At 44.0% G+C, this 19,581-nt stretch overlaps 1 protein-coding gene across 1 annotated transcript; it reads left to right on the top strand.

The window, feature by feature from the left end:
- Positions 1–918: 918 nt before the first annotated feature.
- On the top strand, positions 919–17,691 carry RAB35 (RAB35, member RAS oncogene family). Its single transcript, XM_075012789.1, has 6 exons — positions 919–1,760; positions 5,789–5,839; positions 6,631–6,754; positions 15,732–15,856; positions 15,956–16,080; positions 16,767–17,691. Exons 1-6 carry the CDS (start codon positions 1,709–1,711, stop codon positions 16,893–16,895), a joined length of 606 nt encoding a protein of 201 aa, XP_074868890.1. The 5' UTR covers positions 919–1,708; the 3' UTR covers positions 16,896–17,691.
- The last annotated feature ends 1,890 nt before the right edge of the window (positions 17,692–19,581 follow it).

Genomic DNA, 19,581 nt, shown 5'->3' on the forward strand with positions numbered 1-19,581 from the left:
TTCATTAATAAAGATGCAGAGCTTTACCATTTAGCTGGTGGTTGGTAGCTTTGTACTTTTATCACTTAGGCCATACCTGTTAGCTGATCTTTCTGTTGACTCACGGGCAGCATAGCTCTGAGCACGCTCCCGGCTGCATGGGAGAGAAACAGGGCTGAGTTCCTGCCTCGTGGGCCAATGAAAATCGGCCCGTGTGTCATTATTGGCACTTATTGGAGAGGTAGCCATGTTAGTCTGGATCTGTAACAGCAGTGAAGGGTCCTGTGGCACCTTATATTGGCACTTGTGTGCCATAGGTTGCTAACCCAATTTGGAGACTTCAAGTTACAGAAAATCCACCATTAGCACTAGTTTTGGGTGTAACACCAACAAAACCAAGTATTTTCTTAAATTCTGGCAGTCTTTGTCTGTCTTCTGTCCCAGCTCTACCTGAATGTTTTAGTGAATCTTGCTTTGCAATTTCAATAAGCACTGCAAGTGTGCTCAGACAGAAGCCTCAGTATGAGCTACACTAGCAGAAAAGATAAAATATCCCAGTCACCTGCATCTGTGGCCCCCCCTCAAAAAGAAAAAAGGTGGCTGCTGGGCTAATGAATGGACCTCTGCGTTATAACTCTCTCTCTCTCTCTCTCATATAAAACTCCAGATGGATGCATGACTTGTACCGTTTCATCAGATGCAGTTGCATACAAAATCTTACATGGACCAAATCGCCATGTAAGAGCCGGCACAGCTTTGTACTTTTATCACGTAGACGACGCGGGTTAGCAAGAAGTCCAGTCTCCATCCACACATTGGACTATTGCAGATGGGTCTTGTCTTGGCGCTCAGTGGATTTCAGCAGCAGCAGCTTCCAGTTTGCCCAGAACGAGGTAGCGGGTGGTACAGCTGCAGAGCTACGCAGGAGCCAGGCGCCGTCCCGGCTGCAGAGGGAATGAGAACTTCACTCCCGAGCTGCCGGGGGATCCCTTCACCGTGTGACACACAAGGGCGCGTGCTCCTTTGCAGGGCGTCCCGAGAACGTGCCCGCCGCTCCCGCCCAGCGGCCAGGCGCGAATCGAGCCCCGCGTTCAGCGGCACGTCACCGCTCCCGCGACTGTGTTCGCCTCTGGCTGGGGCCCTGGCTCGAGGCCGGGGCAGGAAAGGCAGCTGGCAGCGCAGCAGCAGAGCGGAAGGGGCCTTTGGCAAAGGCGGGGCGGTGGCACTGGCTGGGCCGGTGACTTAAGGCAGACGGTGGGATTCCCGAGGGGGAGGGGCACTGGCGGCTGACTGAAACGGACGCCAACGCCGCTGAGGGAGGGGAGGAACTCCCTTGCGCTCCTCTCTACGCATGCGCCGGAACCCCAGGCGCGACTCAGAAAGCGCATGCGTCCGCAAATCCCTGGCTAGCCTCGGAGTGACACGGGAGCCAAGCGCGCACGCACGGGTCGGCGAGGGAGAGGAAGCGAGCGGTAGGTCCGAGGGAGCGAGAGGGCGGCGAAGTACGGCGCACGCGCAGTGTGGCAGCCGAGCGGCGGGCCGTCGCCGCTCTCCAGCTGCAGAGCGCGGCTGAGGCGGTGCGCGTGCGCATTGTGGGCGCTTGGGGTGTTGCTGCCGCTGTCAGTTCCGGCTGTTTGTTCGGGAAGTGGATCCGGCCCGGAGCCGCTGCCGCAGTCTGAGGAGACCCCCCACCTCTCCCGCTGCCCGGAGCCTCCGCTCCCCACCGGCCATGGCCAGGGACTACGATCACCTCTTCAAGCTGCTCATCATCGGCGACAGCGGTGAGGAGGGGAGCGAGGCCGGGCCTAGAGGGCGGCGGGGTTAGGCCTCTCCCCGGGGCAGGGGCCGCGGCTCGCGGGGATCAGCCTGAGGGGAGAGGGGACTGTGGTGCCTCGTGCGGGGGGCGTTTGGCGGGTAGCGGGGGGGTCGTTTGTGCGCGGGGGGCTGGGGACGTCTGGGAGGAGGGGGTGGGTCAGGTCTGTGCAGGGCGGGATGCCGCCGGGCGGAGGTACCTCGGGGTTATCTGTGGGGGCGTGGCGGCCTAGATAGGGGCATTGGCGGCTGGGGTGGAAAGTCTGTTCCGGTTGTAATGCACTGACCGGGTTTAATCTGTGTCCAGGTGGTGGCTAGTAGGGCGGCCTGTAGAAAGGGCAAGTCTGATGCAGAAACCTCTGTAGGCTGAGTGTCTGCCGCTTCCTACGCCTGCCTCTGCTGTCGTTGCGGCTTCTTATCCACCAGCCCAAGTCAAACGTCCTCTGGCAGGCTGCCTTCCTGGTGGGCGTTTGCCTGGTTGCCTTAACCCAGGGGGGCTATTCGTTTCTCACCACTGGCCCATGAAGGGGCCAACCGCTGCTAGAATGAAATGGGCGCCTCATTTGTTTTTGCAGAGTATCTGTTTAACTTGTGTAACTTGCAGCTGCAAAATGTTGAGGCTAGTAGTTTTAATAAGAGTCAAAAAAATTAGACATAACAAGTAAGAATAGCGCAAGCATTTAGAGCAGCTAGGATGGACTTCACAAGGGCAATCAAACCTCATGTTTTCAGGGCATATGCTGGTGTCTAGCTAGAACCAGGAAGGAATTCACTCATAATATAACATACAATTAAGTGCCATCTAGAGGGTTTTGTCTGCGCTCAGAAAGCCGTAAGGTATTAATTCCTATGCTTCTAACACTTAGTTTTTCTTTAGTGTTTATTAAAATATGCCCTACTGAAGTGTTGTGTATGTGTTTATCAACTTAAAAATAAGTTTTGGGCCTTGTTTAGATCTTTAAAATGGAGACTTGTATGCTGGATGTATATATTTCATTTACTAAACATGGAGACCCAAACACTTAACCTGTTTAGTTAAAGATAGGGAAAATGTCTGATCCTTGAATTTAAAAGGCTTTGCAGCATTTGAAACACTTTTGAAGGGAAAATAATTGAATTTACCATCTGTCTTGTCAGTTGTTCTGTTTTGCAGCCCCCTAGGAGTGATCAGAGGTTTCTGCTTGTAAACAAGGGGTTCTCAGACTTCACCTGTTGGAGTTCCATGGTAGCAACCATTCAAGTACCTGAAGCTTAATGTAATTAAAATGGAGAATAGGGTATCACCATCATCTTTTAACAGGGGTGTGACCTGTAAAGACAGCAGGTCCCAAACTACAGTGTGGCATGGACATTTAGATAAAAATGGAGTACTGTATGATCCCAAGAACTGTTACCTTATCAGGCTTGCAGCTTTCTATCAAGTGTGGTTGAATGTATGCCACACTGTGGCCATCTCATTATTGGTCCTGTGGCCACATGCCAGGATAGGGTTTGTGTTTACAGAGGATGTATTTTAAAGGTCAGGGGTCTTATTTTCCACAAAAGGAGAATTATCCTAAAACCACAGGAGAGGGGGTCACGTGGTAACGTACTGACTTAATTAAACTAGACTAGAGATGTCTAGTTAGTATCTTCCTTGCCTGGTGGTATGTTTCTAAGTCATTTAGGCAGATCAATAATATGGGGAATTAGAGGGGAAGATTTTTTTTCTTATGATCTGTTAATTCCCTTTGCTGGGATTTCTTAACTTGGGCAAGGTCCCTAATCGCTAGAGAGTGTCCAGTGTCAGAAAATGCATGATCTGATTGTGGAAAGACAGCAGATGCCTGCAGTTCTGGGTTTTAACAGTTAAATGCACCATAGAGCTACAAATATTGATCATTAATGTTTTCTCTGTAGTCCCAAGAGGAAAGCTTTGTCCCAATTTCCAGAAACATTTCACTTGCATCGTTTATTGATCCTTTCAGAAAAGCCTAGTATTAGGAAATGCAGTGTTGTTGGATATATGGATACATTTCCTTTGCTTTTCCTGATGTGGAATTGTGACAGAGTTTAAGTGACAGTAGGTTTTTGTGTTTTGAAACAGGTGGTTTTGAAAAGATGATTGTGGACTCTGCTGTCCAAGTTGTGTCAAAATTTAGAAAAAATTAATTACACAGATTGTTGTAGAGTATCACCTTCCACTTGTATGCTTGTGTGTGTTCTTTTATTGAGCTAAAGCTGGTTTGTTTTGAAAACTGTGATAAAAATTCAAAAGCACTGCCTACTAATTTTGTGAAATCTAGTACTGCATAAATTTGCTTATTTCCACGAGTGGAAGAAGCTCTGCTAACTCTTCCTCCTCCCTGCTCCTGAATGTAAAATGTATGTGCATAAGAGGTGGAGCCTTGGTGAGTGTGGTTTCCTTGCATATGAGCAGTGCTCATTCAGTGATATTTGTCTTCTGGAACAGCTAGAATTTCCTGAATTCTAGCAGCTTGTTGGCTTTTCTTTACAAGCCATTCTGTGACTGAACAATGTCTTGGCCAAAGACAGTAATTGAAAAGATCCTCCTGACAATATGCAAATCATACTCTCTGTGGAGTTCTATGATGTAGTTTGCAGCTGGTTTATCTTAAACATAGAGATGCTATCTGATAAGACTGTAAGACCCAACATGCAGTGCTGAGGCCATGTGGATCAAAATGGGGACATGCTGCTTGCTAGGATTTGTAGATGCAGCTCACAGAGTCTTTGTGAAAGTTGACATCTTTTGTTGTGTGAAGCCTTTGGACTCTCAGCATGTTGCTGGTGCAGCCCTCTCCAAAGTTTGGGCAACTATTTATCTCTTTCATGGAGCTCTGGGATATTCAGCATCAGACTAGTGTAACTTTGCTTTTCAATATTGACTTTTATGTGACATTCATCTACAGTGAGAGGCTACTTTTTCTGTTCCTTAATGTTCAGGCAAGTTCTGTCTAGGCTAATGCTTTTGGGATAGGAGATTGGCTTTTTTGGATATGGAGACAATAGTCACTTTAGTGATATGGAAGGTTGGAGGAATCTGAAAAGACAGTGAAGAACAGCAATCCTTTGCAGACTTGTTCATAATGATTGTGTTTTCCAGTTTTTCAGTGAACAGGGAACTTAGTGCTACTTATGCTGACCAGCCAGATCCTAGTTTTAAGTAGGAAAATCGTTCAGTTAGTCAGATGAGCGAACTGGAGCTAAGGATCTTTTTCCAAGAAGCTGGTACACAAATATGACTACTGCGGTATTCTCACACCAAAATCCAACCCACTTCTTTATGATGAATGTTATTGGAAGAAAGTGTGCAGCATATTCCAATGAAACTGGAAATGCTGGAATGTGACTGCAGATTAAGGAAAACCCAAAAGAAATACTGTTCAAAGCATTTACAATTGTTACATGAAACCTCTTGTGCAAATGCTGCAACTCCGGAGTGATCCTGCGATATGGAATACTTGCTGCTTCCTGTCACATGACTATATAATTATTATAACTATTTCCCACCTCCTTGAGAAGCTGTACCAGTTTACCTTGGCTGTGTTAGTCAGTGCTTGCTGTCTTCCATTAAATAATGTCCATGCTAACTCCAGCTTCGCAACATCAACCACTGGTCTCAAGGCCCAGCCCAAATTTCATTGTGGGTTCAAGTGCATATCACTGAATTGGATATATACACGAGCACTGCTGCCTGGCACAAAAGATCACAGGTGGGATTGTTTTAGGGGTTCTCTTGGGGCTGCCTGGAGTAGCAGTACTGGTCCAGGAACTGATAGTTGGTGGCATTTGCAGTGAATCACATGAGCTCTAACCTGCAGTTCTGTTTGTGCCAGTGTTCTCCTCGGAGGCTTTGATTAGGAATGGCTAGAACTAATTATCTGTCTGAAAAAGGAATTAAATGGGATTCAGAAAATATAGCAAATAAAAGACAAAACACCACCATCTGTTACTTCTGTTTCAATAGAACTGAGCATATTTTTTTCTCTCTCAGGTGTTGGCAAAAGCAGTTTGCTGTTACGATTCGCAGATAATACTTTCTCAGGTGAGTGCTCCCTTTCCTCCCATGGTGAATTTTCTGAGGGCTGGTCTAGTACTGCCCCATCATTTGAGAATTGTCATCTAAAGAGCTCACGTCACCTGGCATCGCTAGCCATATTAGAAATCTGTTGTCTTCCAGTTCCATTTCTTTTGGCACACCTACACAAAATCCATGCACTTTGTGAAAATCCCATGATGTCTAGATTAGTGTAAATACTGTGGAAGAGTTCCTTTTCTAAAATGTCTGCTATACCATGCAAACTTCTGCCCATTGTAAAAATTCCAATGATTTTATGGGATTAGGATTGATTGAATACTAATAGTTAAATCGTTATTTCATTCTTTGTTACATGCTGCAGAGTTATCAGGAGATTAATAGGTAATTGTAGTTAAAGAGAAGACTGATTCTGCTAGCCCTTGAGATAAATATTGCCATTATAAGCTCTCGAGTGAAATATTTGTGTGTTTGGTACCCCTCTTTTGATGCATTTGGTGCTTATTCTGTCACTGGTATGCTGCAAGAAGAGCTTTCTTGGATTTTTTTTCTGTTTTCTTTTGCCGCTGGATTTGATTTTTGGCATCAGTGGTGGAAAATGGCCTTGAGTCATTGATAATTATTATACAAATAAAAATGTGGCCTGAGACTCAAATCTAAAAGGAGCCCAAATAGATTGGGCAAAGTGACAGTGTTCCTAAGGCTATTGCCAGCTGCAGCCTAGACATGTGTCCTAGTGAATGTTGATGAGGGAAAAAGGTTTTGTGTTCAACTTGCATGCACATTTTTTCTCTCTGTAGGCAGCTACATTACCACAATTGGAGTGGATTTTAAAATCCGGACAGTTGAGATTAATGGAGAGAAGGTAAAGTTACAGATATGGGACACAGCTGGACAAGAGCGTTTCCGGACTATCACATCAACGTGAGTATAGCGGGCTCTTTTGAATGAAGTGCCAAGCTTAGATGTATGGTGTTATTGGAATGGTGCTTGGCTATTTTAGCACTGGACTTTCTCAGCCACGTGATCTATCTGTGTTTGCAGGGGCTCTTTTCCAAGCTCTGTCTTGTTGGTTATGGATGAAGGTTTTGTGGTTACAGCATAGGACTGGGAGGCAGGACTCCTGGATTCTTGGCTATGCAAACAGATTTTATGTATGTTCTTGGGCAAGGACTCCTCTGCCTCTAGCTTCCCAATTGTATGGGAATATTTATTTTACACACCTAGCCTCTCAACATTCTCTAAAATGTGCTATAGAAATCCAAAGTATTAATCATCTGTCAGTTTTGTAGCTTTAATGAGGCATTCGAGGTTTAAGAATTCAGTTTCAAATACATGGATTCTTTTTAGAATTGCTAATTGTGAAGGGTAACAGAGAGGTAGCCGTGTTAGTCTGTATTCTAACAAAACAAAACAGCGGTCCTGTAGCACTTTAAAAACTAACAATGATTTATTAGGTGATGAGCTTTCCTGGGACAGGCCCACTTCATCAGATTTAGATCTGATGAAGTGGGCCTGTCCCAGGAAAGCTCATCACCTAATAAATCATTTTGTGCCTTTTAAAGCGCTAAATGACTGCTGTTTTGCTTAATTGTGAGGGGATATTCTGATTAAAGTACATAGTGTGCTGTTGAAACAGACACCAACAGAAAGTTAACCTTCTTCTTAATCTGAGGTCAGTTCACACTCATTGTCCTCTGAACAACTGCAGTGCTTTTCCTGTTCCTGAAGAAACCACACCCGTGAGTTGCAGCTGTAGCACTAAGTGCTCCGGAGAATGAAGTGTTTTTATTCTAACTGGTTGCAGAAGATTTGGGGCTGCTCAGAGTGGTGTTGAAGGAAGACCTTTGGAAGTGGATCCTTTGTTTCCTTTCTGTATAAAATAGATTTGTAGTGGAGAGGACCTACGTGCCGGTTTGTTCCTAAACTCTTTAAGGCCAGAAAAGATTATCATGATCATCTAGTGTTGTCGTCCTGTGCATAGCAGGCTGCAGAAGTTCACCCGTCCACTTCTGTAGTAGTCCCATAATCACTGGTTGGGTTATTGAAGTCCTCAAATCGTGATTTAAAGACTTCACATTACAGAGCATCCACAATTTACTCAAGCTTAAATCTGCAAGTGGCCCATGCCCTAGGCTCCTGAGTATGGTCAAACACACTCTCCATCCCGCCCCCAGGTTTCTGCCAATCTGACCTTAGGAGAAATGCCTTCTCAACCCCCAATATGGTAATCAGTTGTACTCTGAAAAGGTGAGACCCACCAGCCAGACGCGTGAAAAAGAATTTTGTCCTCCACAACTAGCATCCCATCTCTGGCAGTTGAGGATATGTACTACTAACAATCACAGATAAACCACATGCCATTGTAGGTAGTCTTGTCACATCAATTCTGTTCACAGAATTTACCAAGCTCAGTCTTGAAGCCAGTTAGATTTTTTTCTTTTAGCCTCTGCTGCTTCCCTGCAAAGGCTGTTTCAGAACTTTGATGGTAGAAACATTCATCGTATTTCAAGCCCAAGCTGCTTGTTGGCTAGTGTATATTCATTTCTTCTTCCGTCAACATTGGCACTTAACTTAAATAACCCCTTTCCTTCCCTGGTATTTATGCCTCTGATGTATTTATAGAAGGCAATCCTATCTCCCTGCCTCCTTCATTTAGTTAGTCATTCACAACTGACTTCTCCAAAGGCATCTGTCAATTAACTGTGACAGGTAATTTAAAAACAAACAAACAAACAAACATCTGGTAATTATCTCCAAAATAAAAAGCGTAGTGGGAGGTTTAGATGTTTAGAAATTGGTGAACCGTGCTCCAGTTCTTTCCTTTACATTTCTTCACTGATACTGCTTTGAGATCTATCTCATAAAAACATTTACAGACTTTGTTACCTCTCATGGTGTTGCTGTGCATGACATCACTTCTTGTTTCAATGCTGTGGCCTGTGCAGAAAGGAAGTGGTGAGGGGGAGGCAGTAAGGCGCTGCTGAAGTTCTTATCAGCTGTGCTTATGGGCCACTCAGTGAGGCTGAATTTGTGCTGAGTCAGCAGGGCATCTTCCTGTTTTCAGAATTCCCAGCCACACTTCACCTCAGAGTTAGAGCTTTGGTTGCTGCGGGGGCGGGGGTAGATGTCTGCTAGATCCGAAAACCACAGTAACCAGTAATTAAAGGGGAATACCAGGAAATGAGATTTAACTTTTGAGGACAGGAATAGCTGCAGAAGTGACTGTCTAATGCAAAGATTCTCCATCCACTCATAATCATTTAAAAATAAGAGCTTTTGAGAGTCATAGAAGATGCTTTCTACATGAATGCTTTTGGACTTCCTGATGTATATAGTATTGCTGTGGTTACAACTTCTCTGAGAGCATGGAAGGCAAATTGGGGAGTAACAAGCTCCCAAACTTTCCCATATTGCAGAATTTGGGGGGTAGTTACCCACCTGCCTTCCATGGAGAAGCAATACAAATTTCCAGCCCTGTACACGTTTTTGCTTTCAGCCCTTCTTGGTTTTTGATTTAGGGAAGAAGTGAATAAGCTGCTCCAATGCCTTGCACTGTAGTAGAGAAACTTTTTCCTCCAGCTAGATGGGCTGGCTGTGGCTCCTTGAGTACACTGCTGCTTCCTGTTTAGTTGGCCAGTAGGCATCAGGCAGACTCTTCTGGGCTGGACCATATTCCTGATATAGATAATGAACAATAAGAAGGTAGATTCAGAATTTTATTGTCAGGGAGTAACTAATTTGCTTTGACCAAGACATTGAGTAGCTGATCATATTGCTAGGAAACCTTCTTTGAATTGGGGCCATTGACCCCCAGAAAAAACAAGTGGGGGCCACACAAGTGAGAAGCAGAAAACCAAACCTGCCCCCCTACCCCCTGAGATGACTCCTTTCTCTCACTTTTTCCCCTTTTTATATCTTTAGCCACAGTTGCAACTGCCCCTGCTATGGGGGAAAAGTGATCCTTGGCTATTTCTATAGACCAACACGTTTTTTGCAGTTAGTCTTCAGTTAGATATCAGGTCAAGCATGGTAAATAAGCTTGAAGTCCAGGAGGATCTGGTTGCATTCAGTGTTCTCTGTAAGCCTTGTGCTTGGCAGCCATCCAGGAGAGATGCAGGTGCTGCCCCACTGATCAGCAGAGAGCTCCCAGCCAGAAACATGTTTCTGTGGGTGGTGCACATCCACACGAACCACCATGCACATTATCAGAGAGCACTTTGGTTGTAATAGTAGCGAGCTTGTCTGCTGCTAGGAAGACTTAGAATTGCAACATGACTGAAATGAGTGGAAGTCAGTAGTATAAAATGGAAGAGGTAAGAAGCTGCAGTCATATCATCTCTGTGCAACATCCCAACATATTTAAGTTACAGTAGCTGAAAATGACAGAAGCTGTTAGGAATGTCAAGGAAGATGAGCAGACGAATTTTTTTATAAAGCCAGGAAAAGTAAAATAAACTGAAAAAAAAATTCCAACAGTAAATAGCAAAATGTCAAAAGAAGCAAGACCATGTACTTAGAAAATAAGGAGTGGTCTTGAAGATATTGGTGTCTAGCTGGGGCAGTGACTACTGGTGCTAGTCAGTTGAAGGTAGAGAACTGGGTTGACTTCTCCTAAAATCAAACAGAATTTTTAATTTTGATTTAATAATCCCATATGTGCACACGGCACATCTTTTGGGGACATTGCAGATCACAAAAAAGATTACATGTAGTCTGTGCTGCATGTTTCTGTGCTCTGTCTGCTCATGTACATTTGTGAACATAGAATGGTTTGTTTTAATAGGGTTGGTAGTTTATATTCCGTCTGGATCAGGGAAATGTCCAGGAGAACAGAAATAGAGCTACGGTGTACTGAGCAACAGATACAGCTTTGAAAAGGTTAGGTGTACTTAAGCAACGAAGTTCTGATTTCAGATAATATGCATTCATGGATCTGACTAAGAAATAAGCAAGGAAATGGTTAACTTTAACAATCAAGTGAGACTTGAAAAGACTGAAAGAGACATATGTAAACTAGTGACCTGACAATAAAGGCTTTAGAGCTGCTGTATTGGACTAGACCAGTGGCCCATCTTATTGGGTGTCCTGTCTTTGACAGTGGTGAGTTATGGATGCCGCAGAAAGGCATTAAACTCTAGACTGTATCTAACTATGATAAAGCAGAGGTGAGCAAACTTTTTATTGTTGTTCCCCACTTCTCATTTGCCCAATTAGCAGGGCACTCCAACGTGTCTAATGTAATTCAAACCTATGGAAATTTCGGTTATGTTCATATGACAGAAATGCTCTTCAGCACATGTAAGAAAATAAGTCTGTAGAATGTAAAAACTTTTATTCATCTGCATAAAATGTGAAAACAGCAAAATATTTAAATCTTTCTAATGTGTTGGATAAGCCAGACACCCAGCCGCTGATCATGCTGCAGCCCTGCCCGCATAGGAAGTGTCTTCTCCCCCTGCTAGGGGGCCCACTCTTCCCCCCACTTTGCATACCCCTGTGATAAAGAACCACCACTTAGAGAACAAGAAGTCCTGTGGCACCTTTTAGACTAATAGATATTTTGGAGCATAAGCTTTTGTGGGCAAAGACCCGCTTTGTCAGATGCATGAAGCAGGTCTTTGCCCATGAAAGCTTATGCTCCAAAATATCTGTTAATCTATAAGATGCTACAGGACTTTTTCTTGTTTTTGAAGATGCAGATAAGCATAGCTACCCCTCTGATACTTGTCAGCAATTAGAGAGGGTTTTTCCTGGTCTCAAGTGGTGATCAGCTCATGTCCTGAAACGTGAGCTCTGTTTGCCCTTGTAATATAAAACAGACTGCTGAAATTGCAGGTGCCATTGATAAATGCTTAAGCCCTTTTGAAAAGTTTTAAGCTTTCTGACTCAATCATATCCTGTATCAGGGAGTCCCGCGTACTAATTCTAAAATGTTACCTTTTTGTTATAGGAGTAGCCTTAGAGGAGATGTATTGGGAAGGTTTAGCAGGTTGATTTAAAGATACTATTGTTTAAGCAACCAGGTGGGGAGTTTTGTGAAGATTTCCCACACTATTGTATAATGATTCCATAATAATGTACTGTATTTACAGCTTAAGATTTTAGAATATTTTTGTAGAAAAGATCAGGATAATGCATTTATGAAGCTCTATAAACTGTAGGATTCTCATTCTTTTATTTGAATTTCTTACTCCAGAATTTAAGCTTTTGTAAATTTAAAGTGTCTCGTTTTGTGGTTGAAAAGTAACCTGTAGAGGGTAAACTCACTCAATAATCTTTGTTCTGCAGGCATCCTGAAATAATAATTTGGAGGTGTGAGTAGCCCTATTCGTCTCAATAGCACATTGACCCTAAAAACCAGACACACTTTAAATATCAACAGGTTTTTTATGACTATTCTGATTAAGGAAAACATCAAGTTAGTATGCTTCTATGTTGCTGGATGTAGTGGCAAATACTGAGTTGCGGGGGGAGGGGTAGCTAGTTGTCAATGTTGGTAGGGATGGAGAATGAAAATTACTTTCCTCCTGTTCTTCAAATTTAAAATGGCCTCCATCCTATGCAAGATAAGTAGAGGGAAAAGGAGATGCATCTGCTCCTTGCTATCAAAAGCCTCAGTTGACTCTTGATTGTCAAAAGCACAAAACTGACTCCCACTCCTTCACAGGTGTGAAAACCCCCATTTGCCCGATACCAGCTGCCAAAGTCTACAACTTTTCCTAGGCAATTTCTATAAAGCGGTTGTGTGTTTAGTGAAGCATGCAGAAAATTGAAAGTATGGCCATGCATAAGGTAAAGATGAGCTCATATAGTGACAAAGTGGCCTGGGTTCAGAAGGGCTGTAGGACCTGTGCTGCATCAGTTGTGTCTAGCATGCTGCTTAAAACAAAAGGTCTTAGATAAAATTAAGGGATAGTGTTAAACTGGATGACTAACCTGAAAAAAGGGATTAATATCAGGAAATAAAGGTAATCAGAGATTAAACCAGGGGTGTGCAAAGTAGAGGGCGTGAAATTTTGTAAGCGGGATGCAGTGTGATCAGCTGCTGGGTCTCAGGCTCATCCATCTAATTAAAAATATTGAACTATGTTACTGTTTTTAGGGATGTGTATTCACATTTATATACCAATCTTAGTTTTTATATTCTATATACTTATTTTCTTGCACATGTTCATATAAAAGCCCTTTTAGCATAACCAAAACTTCCATCTGTTTGGATGACATTAGACAGGTTTGTGGGGGGCCCTGCTAATTGCAGGGACAAAAAGTGGGGCCCAATGTAAAAAGTTTGTTCACCCCTGGATTAAGCCATCAGGTTAATAAAATGTTGAGTCAAATCTCAGACAAGGAAGAAAATTGCAATTTAGCATAGACTAATGTGGCATCATGGGGGAAGAAATGGGACAACCTGAAGAATATCTGTTATACCAAAGTGTTTCAAAACAGGATCAAGGAGAAGATTTAAATGCAAGTCACCTGTTCATTGCTCAGCAGCAGTGAAACCAAGCCAGGTACTGTATTAGATTTGCTAGCAGGACGAGTGAGTACAAAACAGAGTGCTGTGCCTCTACAAGTTAGGCCCCCATCTGGAGCAGCACTTGTAGACCAAGTCACCGTTTCCCATGTAAGATTACTTTTGATGTAGACTGCAGCATCTGAGGGTAAAGATGTTTTGCAGTCGAAAGAATCTAAGTTGAAGGAAATTTCTTTTTATTTGTCTTCTGTGAAGAAAAAATTAACTTAAATTGCACTAACAAGCTTCAAAATCATGAAAGGATTGGTTGGAAGAACTGGTTAAATGGTTTAGAAGTACACCACAGTCTAGAAAAGTGTCTGGGACTGACTATTCTTGGTCTGAGCTGTTTGATGCTAGGGAAATTGAACACATGGCATATGTGTCTGAGAAAGCAATGCAAGAAATTGCCCAGGTTTCTTTCTGGAGATGTTAGAGTGGAGATGAGAACACATAGGCAAACGTGTGAAGTGCAGCGATCCGATGCTTAGAGTGGCACAGGATCCACTTGCTACCAGTTGGCAATGTGGAAGAAAGGCCAAGACGGAGGGGAGAGAAGCAGGGCTTAAAAAGTGCCAATAGAGGTACTTTGAATTTCATTGGGCGAGAAGCACTGTGTGTTGCAAATGGATAGTATCATTGATTCTAGTCTTACAGATGAGGAGACTGAGGCAGAGATGTTAAGTGAGTTGCTGAAGCTGCTACAGTTCCTGGCGGAAATGGAAATAGAAATCAGAACTAATCTGAAGTGTAGCCCAGTTGCTCTTGCTCAGTGTCACAGTGCACAGATTGCTGTGTCTTCTGCTCTGGAGAAGGATTAAGTCAGCAAAGGGAGCGCTAGAGTCAAAGCCTTGGTTCCAGCTGTGTTCTCTGAAGAGCAGAGGGAGGAAGAGCTCTTGTGGAAATATTATTAGCAAGAGATTAGTCTCTGGAAAGCTTGAAACATTTCTAAGGGAAGTGCCTCAATTTGGCTGCTGTGAATGTCAGCGTCCGCACTATTAAAAGCTAATACTAGTCAGACACACAAGAAGAGGAGGAGAAGGGGAAAGACAAGAAAATGTGAAAAGTGTATCCAGTAAAATAATTACTGGAATGTTTCTGTGCAGAAAAATCATTTTTAAAAAAATTTTCTTTCTGAACTGTCAGTCCTGCAAACTCAAATGGGATCTGAATTTTAAGCTGACCATTAAAGATTCTTTCCTTCATGCATATCATTAGATTAAAAGTTGTGTGTGTCAGAAAAAGTCTTCAGTGATGCCTGCACTGCTCTGGTTTTTTCAGTGTTTGCCCAGGTGAAACAAATTAGAATATAATGAACAATTCTGTTGCACAAAAAGAAATTGAATCCATCTTCTTCTCTTAGCAGTGTTGGTTCTCTAGGGCTGACTAGCTTTAAATGCATTGCATTTTACTTATTTTTAATCACTAAAGGTAGCAGATATGACTCTGAATGTACATATGGAGCAGATCTGTTGAGTAGGAAGGTGTCACCAGTACACAGTTGCTTTTCAGAGTAGAATGGGACTTAAAAGCAAAGGGAGTAAGTGGGGGGCTAAATTGCAAAACAGACTTCCGAATAGTTTCTGTCTGGGGGTCTGATCACAAATTAGATTGATTCAGATGTTAGTCCCTAATGAGCATATTTCACATTCCAAAACCACTGCAGAATTTGGGATGATTTAACTCTCTGCTGGAAGGCCTATGGCTGGAATAGTGGGTGGTATTGCTAGAAAGGACTTGGAGGTACCTAATGGTGTGGGAGGAATGGAGGGGAGCTTGCAAAATTCCTCTCCTGACTGCAGCCATTGATTAGTCTTTAATTTCTGCAGGAACTAAGATTCACGTGAAATAGGAGGCAATGGAGGATGGCCTGCAACTGGCTGCTCCCACAGCTGGAAGATGCTTATCCTTGTTTGTGTCCCAGGCAGCCAGAACAGTAACTGTAGGAACAGGTTTATCATTTAGCAGAGAACTGTGCATGTTTAGGGGCAGAGCATAGGCTGAGAGTTGCCCAACATTAAACTGCACCTTATAGACTACCAGATATTTTGGAGCCTAAGCTTTTGTGGGCAAAGACCCGCTTCGTCAGATGCATGAGTCTGATGAAGTGGGTCTTTACCCATGAAAGTTTATGCTCCAAAATATGTTAGTCTGTGAGGTGCCATAGGACTTGCTGTTTTTGAACATAGACTAACATGACTACCTCTCTCATACTTGCCAACATTAAATGACTCCCAATGGGGCAAGTGGGGGTGGGGACTTCTTGTTCAGGTTTGGGGATTTATATTTAAATTATCAAGAGACCCCTTCCAAAGGAGTGTGTTACAATAAGGCCAACCTCCCTGAAGTTTGAATTACCACCTGTGTCCTTTTCCCATTCCCTAGGTATTACAGGGGGACGCATGGGGTCATTGTTGTCTATGATGTCACCAGTGCAGAATCCTTTGTGAATGTAAAACGGTGGTTACATGAAATTAACCAAAACTGCGATGATGTCTGCCGGATATTGGGTAAGCTCCTGTTCTGCTGCTGCTTGTTCTGTGGAGCCTTTGCTACAGCAGCTTGGCAGTGAAGGAGTTTTTTCTGACTGATCTTTTTCCCCTTTTTAGTGGGAAATAAGAATGATGACCCAGAGCGGAAAGTAGTGGAGACGGAAGATGCCTATAAATTTGCTGGGCAGATGGGGATCCAACTGTTTGAGACCAGTGCCAAAGAAAACATTAATGTGGAAGAGGTAATACCCTGAGAGGCACAGGGATATTGTTACTGTTCAGCTGTAATGGGTTAGGAGTAGCAAAATATTGCAGCTGTTAAAGGGAGATGTAAATTTTGCTATTTGGAGGCCACATTCCAACAAAAGCAGGAGCCGGAATCATTGCTATTAGTGTTTATTATGCCATGGAAGGAGGAGTAAAATCCCTCTGAGTATGCAAACAGCAGATGAGCACTTGCAGTGGGAGGGAGAAAGGTGGGCTTAGGAGGGGATGTGCTGCATGTAAGATGACTTTTCTTCAAGTGCAGTAAAGGTTAAAGGTGGATGACTAAACTAGTAAAAATGCATCAGCCTATTAGATCTTTTCCCCAAGAGATCTTAATCTCACTGAGGTGCCAACCTCATTGGAAGGACATGCTGGACTCTGAATCATTGGCCTTGGTGGACATGCGGGCAAACCCTGGCTTGCTGTTCATGGCATGGCGGGGCTAGACCCTCATTCACTAGCTTTAATGGGAGGGAGTGAAATGTGGGGCTGGAGGATGGTGGGCCCCGGTTTGCTGGCCTGTGGTGGGGCTGAGAGAGAACGCTCTGAAATTGGACTCGCTGGCTTTAATGGCATTATGGGTCCTGCTTTGTTTCATCTACTTTCCTGCAGCCATCCTGCACTCCCCGACAGCCTGAACTTGCTTGTGTTTCTCTTGCAGATGTTCAATTGCATTACAGAGCTGGTTCTCCGAGCAAAGAAAGAAAACTTAGCAAAGCAGCAACAGCAGCAACAGAATGACGTGGTGAAGCTAACTAAGAACAGTAAAAGGAAGAAGCGGTGCTGCTAATGCCCTTTCCCTGTTGCAGAGACTCTGCTCTGATAGATCAGCCCCTCCTAGACTTGGGCTACTTCATTGGGGCAGGCTTTGGGAGGACTTTCTCAGTTTTGTGCCGTTATTTAAAGATTTTCCTCCATGTTTTCTATCAAGAGGCGCTGGCACATTGCCATGTTAGTGCCAAGAAAGTATTGGATGGACTCTCGCCCCCTCTCTCCTCCCCTGCTCATTCCAGTGCGCCTTGTGGACGCGAAAGGACGTTGCCTACCAAGTGGACTGATTTAACCCAAGAGTTTGTACATAATGTATATTGCTTTAACCAGTCGCTCTTCTCTTGTCACTTTGGCTTATGCCTTCTTGATGTCAACCAATCATGAACTGCAGAGTATCTTTTCAAAGATAGAATACAGAGTTCTTAACTCTAGTAGTTTCCAGACTGGCAGCCATTGCTGCTGTGGACCTGGACTTCATTTTGGTTGTGCTCCAGGCTGGCAACTGGTGCCCCGGGGGCCTTTGGCTTCACTTTGAGTTCCAGTCACAGCCTGGCTGTTACTGGGCTTTGGCTTCGTTTTTCTGGGTTTCAAGGTTGCTGCTGGAGCCTGGGGTTTCACTTTAACAACCCCTGGGCTAGCGGCTGGTGCTGGGTTTCACTTTGCCATGCTCCAGGTTTGTGGTCAGGGCCTTGGTTTTCACCTTTACGTTGTGGTACAGCCTAGCTGTACCTGTGCTCTTTACTTTGTATTAAGATATTTAAAAACAAACCTGCAAAAATGGGATGTGGATTTAAGCTTAAAAAAAAAAACCCAAACAAACCAAAATGAAACTAAACTCCTGTGACATCTACTTCTGGGTCTGCTGGTTGTTCCAGGCTAGCGTCCAGACTCTTGAGAGCAACAAAACAGTGAATCTGCCAAAAAAAAAAAAAGCTGCTCATGTTGCTGTGTCTGCAGGTAGACCTGAACTCTGATGTGGTTGTCAGTGGCAAAGTGTTGCTTTCAAGAAAGATGAAATGTGTGCTAGTGAATCCAGCTCTTTGGGTTGGCACCTGGATGCAATTGTTACTGCACTGTCATTCCCAGGAGCCGCTTGTCAGTGGAGAACAGCTCTCTCTAACATAAATGGAAAGTTATTGTGTGCATGATGTGGTGATGGTTGTGGGTAGGGGTTATCTTTCTGGTAATATACTGTGATCTCACCAGGCTGAACAAACAGCATTCTCCTGCCCTTCACTTACTTTTGTGGGGGAATAAGGGCTCAGTTTATCAGTCCCTGAAATAGATATGCTCAGAGGCTCAGCCTGTCTCCTAGCAGGAGCAGGAGGGCTTTGGGCTACTGAGTAACTCACATTCATCAACAGTGTCGCTAAGCAAATAAGAGATTCTCCTGAAATACTGCCTCAAAATAGGTGGGTGTTGTGGTTGTTGGCTCATTCCTGCCCCTTAAGATGGCACAGCACTCGGGTGTCAGCACGTGGTCCTCCAGAATCACTGGTCGGAGGGTTAGTAGAGCACGTCCCACTCACATCCATGGGCTCAGAAACTTCCCTTCCACACCCAAGAAAGGCTAAATTGAAATCTGCTATTTTTTAACCTGTCTTTTTAGATTCTTCTGGCTTGCAGTAAAAGCCTGACCATACAATCACACCACAGGTCAGTCTGACTTGAAAGGTTTTTTCCCCCAATGCAAACCATGAATGTGTGACAGATTTTTAACCAGAGCAAAGTTTGGGAGTGTGTAGCGGCTGCCTTTTCCCATCCCCATTCTCCCTTCTGTGCATATCCACGTGTTTCACTGGTAACCCAAGAGAAAAAACAAGCTGCGAGTAGTGGGGTGATACTGCTAGAGTGAGCACTGCATGAATGACAAGACATGCATCGGGTGCTTCTGGAGGTGACAGCAGAAATTATACCAGACATCCAGCCTATGTGCTTTCAGTGTGGATTATAGTATATGTACCTGGAAGGAGCTCTGTCAACCTTCCAGTTGAAATGGAGCTGATGTGCCACCGTTAACCGCTCTGTGGGTGCGACTGGAATTACATTGATGGGGCTCGTGCTGAGGAGTTTGCACATGTAGGTAGGGTGAAGGGGAGAGAGGCAAAGGTAAAGGAAAAATCTGAATTTGTTGGAACTGATGCAATAAAATGAGGAAATGGTGCACCTGGTCTGGAGTGTTTTGATGTGGAAAGATTAGTCCTCGTTGGGTCCAGGACTTAGTGGCACAGGCGTGAGCTTTGCCAATCCAGCAGTCCAACTTCCTGGCTTGAAGTGGGATTTTTTTACTTCTGACTCTACTGGCTGTAGAGGAGCAGCTGTCTACCTGCTGCTGTCACTGAGTATTAAACAATAAGATGGTGGGGAGTGGGGACTGCGTCTCTAGTGGTGCTGATGTGGTTTCCTAATGTTAAACGATGGAATGTCTAACTGGTTTGCTAGGATTATTTCTGTATTGACAGTTTCTAATTATGCTTTTTAAATAATTTTAAAAAACTAAAAATAAAGGTTACAAGCTGCCAAATCTTCCTTTTGAAAGGTCTGTTTCCTCTGCTGTCCAGCATCTGGAGTTGGGTTTTCTCCCTGGTTTTGCTCCATCCTCTTATTATATGCGGAGCTATTCTGCAGAGGGTTGTTAGCAAGCAACAATGGCTGCCTTCAATCATCTTGCTGCCCTGGGATTTTTTCAGTCTGTTTAGTAGAAC

The sequence above is a fragment of the Carettochelys insculpta genome, chromosome 18 (genome assembly GCF_033958435.1).
Source record: "Carettochelys insculpta isolate YL-2023 chromosome 18, ASM3395843v1, whole genome shotgun sequence".
NCBI classification, from domain to species: Eukaryota; Metazoa; Chordata; order Testudines; family Carettochelyidae; genus Carettochelys; species Carettochelys insculpta.